The sequence below is a fragment of the Peromyscus leucopus genome, chromosome 4, assembly GCF_004664715.2.
Source record: "Peromyscus leucopus breed LL Stock chromosome 4, UCI_PerLeu_2.1, whole genome shotgun sequence".
Taxonomy (NCBI): domain Eukaryota; kingdom Metazoa; phylum Chordata; class Mammalia; order Rodentia; family Cricetidae; genus Peromyscus; species Peromyscus leucopus.
Genome location: NC_051066.1, coordinates 78,179,318 through 78,187,166, shown reverse-complemented (window position 1 = coordinate 78,187,166; position 7,849 = coordinate 78,179,318). Strand labels below are relative to the sequence as shown.

The 7,849-nt window shown below is 44.8% G+C and overlaps 1 protein-coding gene across 1 annotated transcript; it reads right to left on the bottom strand.

Moving 5' to 3' along the window:
- Positions 1-4,466: 4,466 nt before the first annotated feature.
- On the bottom strand, positions 4,467-7,570 carry LOC114698969 (ankyrin repeat family A protein 2-like). Its single transcript, XM_037204434.1, has 3 exons — positions 7,526-7,570; positions 6,736-6,829; positions 4,467-5,173 (listed from the first exon to the last, which is right to left on the bottom strand). Exons 1-3 carry the CDS (start codon positions 7,568-7,570, stop codon positions 4,467-4,469), a joined length of 846 nt encoding a protein of 281 aa, XP_037060329.1.
- Positions 7,571-7,849: the final 279 nt, after the last annotated feature.

The following is a 7,849-nucleotide window of genomic DNA, read 5'->3' as shown; positions in this document are numbered from 1 at the left end:
TAGCACTGTATCTCACTTCATGGCTTCCAAATCCATGAGCAATCCATTTCTGTTTTATAAGCCCTGTCTACAATGGCTCCTTATAGAAACCCAGCTGGATGATGATGCACAGTACACCCCCTTTCCCCACTCAGGCAATTCTGACTTACAGAAACTCTGCTCTAGGATGTGCAGAACGCTCACAATGCCTGCTTGACTCAAATGCAAAATATTCTTATAAAGATCAAAAATAGAAATGCATACTCCTCAGCCTCCTTTGGGTGTGCAATTTGCATAGTTATAGCACCTTTTCATCAAGGGCAAATGAGACCCAAATGAATTTTTACTGTGACCCAGAAAGAATATCTTCTGGTAGTAGAAGAGAAGAGCCAGGGTACCATAGGGAAATTCATGTCAGCCACAAGACACCTGGCATTTGGCTTCTGTTCCATAGCCACACTGTGGAATGTCATTTTGAATCTCTAGATATTTTTTTTTTCTATAAAATGCCTTGCTTTGTTCATGTCTCAGGGCCACCATGCTTACACGAAAGAAACAGTCTTCCAAAAGGGGCACACTTCTTGATGACAAAGATGAACAGCAGAGACTGATAGCTATCGAAAGGACTAAATAGTAAAGGGCAGCCACGTCCTACACCAGTTGGAACCCAGCCAGGGAAGCAGGAAAGAGAGAATTCAAGTGTTTTCAACGGGGAATTTAATGTGAGGAATGAGTCCCACTGACACGGAAGGGCCTTCAGAAGCTAAATTGGTGATGAGATATCTCAAAGGTTAGCAACAGTAGAAAGTCAACAGACTTTGCAGGCTGGTAAGAAAAAGATAGCAGCAGTGAATGTGAACCAGTGTTCCTGATGGGCAGTTGTGGAGGGAGCTGGAGCCTTGGAGGGAAAGTCATGGCTGCTGGAGGTGTGCTCAGGGCAGAGGAAGTGCAGAGCAGTCCCCTGGCTTTACTTCCTCCATCCAGTTTCGTACTGAGGCTCCAACTGGTGCCTCCTGAGAGCATTTCACGTCTGGAGGACACTGTCTCCTCATAGATAACATGGTTGTCAAGCCAAGGCTGGTCCCATTCTCACTTCCCTGCAGGGATAGCCTGAGCCCACTCTACTCCCTCCCTAGACAGGAGGCGCTAGCATGGCTTTATCCAGAGCTGTACTGACTGGCTCCTTCAGGTCCTATGCTGTCCTGTGTACTGTTATGCTTAGCGACCATTTCCCAAATGAAGAGAGATAATGGAATTCTGATGTCATGAGTCAGTCAATATATACGGGGTAGAAATCTTAGCTATGAAGCCCAGAATATTATTAATTATTTAGCTGCTATTTGTCCAGGTGAGGCTCAGGCAAAACTTGGCTAATTTCCCTACAAATACTCCTTTGCCTCTGCAGACAAAGAAAAACAGTATAGACTGAAGGTTCAGATAAAACCTTGATTTGATGCCATTTCTTTTCTCAGGAATTGTGGTCATTGTGGAGACAGAGACCCAAACCTGTGCAATCTAGCCCTTAGACTTTCTGTTTGTTTGATTTTTGGACTCATTATTAAGTGTTGATGAGGTATAGGACTGAGTGTGGCATCTATAGCGGTTGATATTGTCAACACCACAGCATCTAGAATCACCTGGGGACAAGCTCTAGGCTGACTTGTGAGCGGTTGTCCACATTAGGTTAACCTCTAGGCAGATCTGTGAGGGATTATCTGTGAGGGTGGGAAGACCCACCTGGAATGTAACTGGTGCTATTCCGTGGGCCGATGTCCCAGACTGCATAAAAAGGAGAAGGCTAGATGAGCCCAGTGTTCACTGTCCTCTGTTTCCTGACTGTCCCTGCAGTATGACTGGCTGCCTCACGTGATGCCTTCCATGCCGTAATGGACTTCACTCTGAATTGTGAGCCAAAAATAAAAGGCTTTCTCCCTCAAATTGCTTTCAACAGGATATTTTAATCACACCAGCAAGAAAAGTAACTAATACCTTTGTTAGGTTTAAGCCAAAAATCCATAAACAAAGTCTAGGAGCTGGCATGCATCCAGGAAGAGGATCAGGTGTGATTTGGACTCCTACCCTTTCTCTCCATGGAGCATCCTTTTCCTTGAACACCCCCAAGACATCATTGTCAGAGACTCAAGAGTTATTCTTGTCTATCACTCCAAAATCAGCATGGCTAATGGGGTTCGGCTCTCTCCCTCTGGGTTTGATGTCTGAGCTTGCAGTTCAGGGTTCTTTATCTAGTAAGTGGTGAGTAACCAGGGAGCATACGAGACCTGCCTAGTTTCATAATCCAGCCTGCAATCTGAGGTCAGGATGGATGATTACAGAGTGTGTGACTCAAAGACCACAGGCTCTGGCATCTGGCCTTGTGTGCTCACGAAAGGGCTGTGTTCCTTGGACACCTTCTCAGACTCAAGATTCAAACTCCCTCAAGGTGTGTTCAGGAACTCTGCTTTCTGTTTTCCCATACATATAGTCTCGGGGAAACTTATTAATGGAGAAATGAGTGAAAACAGTGTCATTGTGTTCTCTTGCGGAGGTCTGTTTAATTTGCTCCCAGTTTTTCCCTTTCTGAGCTGTGAAGTGATGATCACTTCTGTACTTCCACACTGTGAGCCTGTGATGAAGTTTCCCAGGACTTGTATCTGTTGGCAGATTTCTCTGGGTCATGGGCATATGTATCTTCCCCATTACTAGATATTAACAAATGACTCTCCAAATTGTTCATAAGAATCTGCTCTTCGGAACCATTGGAGAATTAGAATGTCTTCTTCAACACATCCTGGCTGGTATCCATTATCATCAGATTTTATAATTTTGTTAGTTGAAAGGACACACGTAGCCTCTGTTGGATTATTTTGTGCTACTCTGATTATCAGTGAGGTTAAGTATCTTTTTTTTTTTTAAAAGATTTATTTATTTATTATGTAGACAGGAGAGGGTGCCAGATCTCATTGCAGATGGTTGTGAGCCACCATGTTGGTGCTGGGAATTGAACTCAGGACCTCTGGAAGAGCAGTCAGTGCTCTTAACCTCTGACATCTCTCAGCCAAGAAAGAATTCTTCTTTTTTTTTCTTTTTCTTTTTTTTCTTTGGTTTTTCGAGACAGGGTTTCTCTGTGTAGCTTTGCGCCTTTCCTGGATCTCGCTCTGTAGACCAGGTTGGCCTTGAACTCACAAAGATCCACCTGGCTCTGCCTCCCGAGTGCTGGGATTAAAGGCGTGCGCCACCACTGCCTGGCCAAGTATCTTTTTAAAGCTGTTTAATGATGCTCATTCTTCTTTTTTCTTCCTGAGATATGGTCTCATCTACCCCAGGCTAGCCTTAAACTTGATATGCAGGTAGAAATGATTTTACACTTATGATCCTCCTGTCTCTACCTCCTGAGTGCTGGGATTGCAGACGTGTACCATCATGCCTAGTTTATGGTGCTCATTGTTAAATTATCTTTAAAAATTCACTTTGAAGCAATGCTTCCACATTGTAAGAACATATTTTTCTTTTTACATGGAGCTCATCTCAATAAAGCAAGTTTCATTTGAATGGAAAAAAAAAAGGGGAAAGTTGTTGAAAGTTTGTGCTTTATGCATTTGGCTATCCCCAAAATGGCCGCTCAGCCTTGGCAGGCACAGGGTACTCTGGAAGCCAGATGTGCAGGTGGCAAGTCCTTAGAAAAGGCCTGCTTGCCCCCTGGACATGGCTGATTACATCTAGACGTCAGGGTCATTCATCCAATCTAATTGTTTTTCCTATTGTGGACTCTAAAGATTGGCCGGCTTGCTTATTCTACATAGTTGCCTGTCAACCTTCCTTTCCCAGGTTTGTGACCAGAATCTTTGCCCAACCTCCAGCCTTGAGCTCTCCCGGGAGCGATTGGTATCTGCCATTAGAAACACAAATGTGGGGGAAGGCACAGAGAGATGCAAAGCCAGTAGACAAAGACAAATGAAATGGAGGAGCTGGGCAGAGCCTTCCCATTCTCCCCAGGCTGCCTTCACTAAAGGATTGACCACACTTCTTTCTTTCTTTTTGACAGAAAGAGTATTTTATTTAAACATGATTTTGTAAACGATCACACTGTGTACTTTTGAATTCAACAAGAACATTATTTCCTCTCCCCACAGACTTACAGTGGGCCCTGTGAAAAGTCAAAGAGTTAATACAAGAATGAAGATAAACAAGGCGGAACTTCTCAAAGTGTCAAATTGCTACAAAGAGACATAGCTACCTGTACCGTGAAAGTGTACATGCCATAAAACATTAATTTATAACTTTAAATATATAGTAAAACACATTCATTTAAAAAAATCAGGATTGATTTCACTATAAACCAGTGAATTATTCAGAGGAATAATTATTAAAACTCACTAAAAACTAGTAAATATTGCAAACTGAGGTAAACATTTACGTGTAAACAAAACTATCATTTATAAGGACCAAGGAGAGAAGAGAAGGGGAAACGGCATTTTCCGAGCGTTGCGTCACTCCTTGATGTTTTGAAGTGGCTTCAGCAGATGTGACTCAATGATCTGTTGAACACCTCTGCAGCCCAAAGCTACAGCTGAATCCATAGAGCTGTATCCAGAGTCTCTTCCAGTTGTTGGGACAGCTCCATTTTCTAACAGCATCTTTACACACTTCACATGATTCCCATGGACAGCAGAAAGCAAAGGTGTCCCTGCGTTCCAGTCATACTCATTTACACCAACTCCACAGTCAAGCAGCATTTTGACAGTATCCGTGTAGCCTTTACTGCAGGCCAATGACAGGGCACTTTCTCGACCTTTTCCTAAAAGCTGGGGATCTGCACCATTCTGAAGTAGGAACTGTACCATTTGTCTGTGTGCCGCAGCCCACATCAGGGGAGTGAATCCTTCTTCATCCGTGTGATTGATAACATTTTCTTGTTCAATACGAGTAGCCAAGTAGAGCATTTCTCCCTGAGCTGCCAACTGGTGAACAGACAAGGAATTTGCTAACAGAGGTGTGGTAGAGACTTCATTTCCCCTGTGCTTGTTGGTGAGGATATTTGACTGTTTTATGGATGGGAAATGTCTTGTAGAGGGGGTGTAGACAAGCCTTACTTGAATTCCAGGAGAAGGAGATGTATGGATATTGCACTCAGCTTTAAATAAGACAGACGCCACCTCCAGGTCAGAGTTAACTTGATCTTGAATTTTTTTTCTTTCTTTTTTTTTTTTTTTTCCGAGATCAGGGTTTCTCTGTGTAGCTTTGCACCTTTCCTGGAACTCGCTTTGGAGACCAGGCTGGCCTTGAACTCACAGAGATCCGCCTGCCTCTGCCTCCGGAGTGCTGGGATTAAAGGCATGCACCACCACCACCACCACCACCACCACCACCACCACCACCACCACCGCCGGCTGATCTTGAATATTTTTACTATCCTCTTCATTTAAGGACTTCACAAATCAAGAACATGGACCACACTTCTTAAGTGAATCACCCACCCCCCAATCTTGTCTCTCAATTTTCTGATATCTTTCTCATATGCTTATCTTCCCTATACAACACGACTTGTCCTTTTTCTCCAACCAGCTCAGAGTCACACTACACGTTAAAGGAAATACCAGGCCAAGTTTCTTCTTGCTCTCTCTTTCTATTTTTCATTTTTTCTCTTTCCTGTTGGTTCTTTCTATTCTTCACTTCCCCTTCCCCACTGGGGATAGAAGGCAGGGCCTCCTGTATGGTAATGTATTCTGAGGGTATACCTCTCAGTATACCAGTCCCAGGTCGGCCGTTGATAGAAGTGGTTTTTTTTTTTCTTTTTTTTCCTTATCTGGTCTTGATGGTCTTAGGGGCAGTGCAGTTTTCAAATGCAATTCTCCTTTCCCCTGCTTCTTGTCCCTTCTCACCCACCAGTATTCCACGACTGGCTTTCCCTTGAGTCTAGAATAGTGGTGGAAAAGCCAGTGTTGGAGAGAGAAGAGCCTAGAACAGTGATAAGACAAGCTGCAGAGACCAAAGGCTTCTGGAAAGGGGAGTGGGTTTCTGATTCACAGGACAGGCATTGGACAAGAAGATAGAGTTCAGTGCTAAGAGCTAGTCTGTGGCTAATCATTTACCCTACAGAAACCTACTCACACTACTGGGTCTTTAAAAATATTTTTGATTAGCATATATTAATTATACACTATGTGTTTCATTATGACATTTCCATACATGTATATATGTATTTTGCATAAATTCATCCTCCATTACCCTCTCTTGTATCCCATCCACTTCTCTTGATCCCCAAATGCCCTTAAACATTCACGTCAATGTCAGTGTGTGTGTGTGTGTGTGTGTGTGTGTGTGTGTGTGTGTGTGTGTGACTCATTAGAGTTGTTTACAGGTGTACAGATGAGGAATTACATATGGACATTTTACCAGTGGTTACATGGCTGAAGAAAAGATGTCTCCCTTCCCAAGCAACCATATCCTGCCTAGAGATCTTGGGGAAGGGTTGAGAGTCCTTCCTCTGAGCTACCATTAACTGTCTGTAAATCTTCAGACTTTGTGAACCCCTCCCCACTCCATGACAGAATGTGAGAGGCCCAGTCTTGGGCAGCTGATCACAGGCACTGAGTTCAGGAGTCCAATGGCTACGTCATGATCAGAAGACAGCACTCCTCAACACCCTCCCCTCCCTGGGGCTCTTCTCTCCTTCCCACACCTCCCACGGCGCTCTCCAGGCTTTGGAAAGGGTCAGACAGATGCCTCACTATGGCTGAGTATTCAGCAGTAGCTTACTCTTGTTCTTGCCACTCTGACCAGCATGAGTCTCTGTAGCGACCACTCCTGCTGCCAACAGGAGCCTCTGATCAGAGCTGGCAGCAGCGCTGACCTGCGGGCATGGACACAGTTACTTAGAAGGCAGTCTGGTGGGCACATCCGTTCATGGAGCAAAATGACAAGAGTAGCTTCCCCAATGGGGTCTATAACCTCTCCGGCCACAGGGTTTTCACTGGGTTCCCAGTAACCAGACTTAGATAGCTTCCTGTGGGGCAGGCTTCAAATCCAACCAGAAAGTACCATAGACTGGCAACTATTGCAGCAGGAGGCACATCCTGCCTGTCGGGTCAGCAGCACACAGGGATCATAGATAAGTACAATTGTTGATAACTTTTTTTTTTTTCTCTCCAGCAGCCTGCACATCACCTTTTTTCACTATGAGGACTAGCCAGCATGCAACAAGCTCAGTGGCAGCTTGATATTTCTAGATCCTGCAACCGAACAGCGGGGGTGTTTTCAGCAACCATCTTATCCCGTGGTTCTGGTGAACAACCGAGAACACTGGCCACAGCCAGTGTTGTTCTGGGGAGCTCTGTGATGAACAGCAGGCTGCTGTGATGAACACCATGATCAAAAGCAGTTTAGGGAGGAGGGTTTGTTTCAGCTTCTAGGTTATACTCTGTCATCGAGGGAAGACAGAACAGGAAGTCGTGGCATGAGCCTGGAGGCAGGAACTGAAGCAGAGGCCATGGAGGGACACTGCTCCAGACTCATGTTCAGGTAGCTTCGGTACACAGGCCAGGCTTACCTGCCTAGGGGTGACACCACCCACAGTGAGCTGGGCCTCCGACATCTATTAGCGGTCCAGAAAGTGCCCCACAGACAGGCCTGATGGAAACAGTTCTTCAACCCAGAGTCCCTCTCTTCAGGTGTGTCAAGGCGACAGTGAGGATTGGTCATCACAGGGAGGTAGCCCACTCCTGGCTCTAGACTTTCATTAAATAATCTGTGACTTCTGGGAGCACCTTTATTCACTTACATAGAGTACCTCTATTCAAATATGTTTTTAAAAAAATGTCATTTGAAATATTTCTTGTGCTTGAGCGCGCGCGTGTGCACGTGTGTGTGTGTG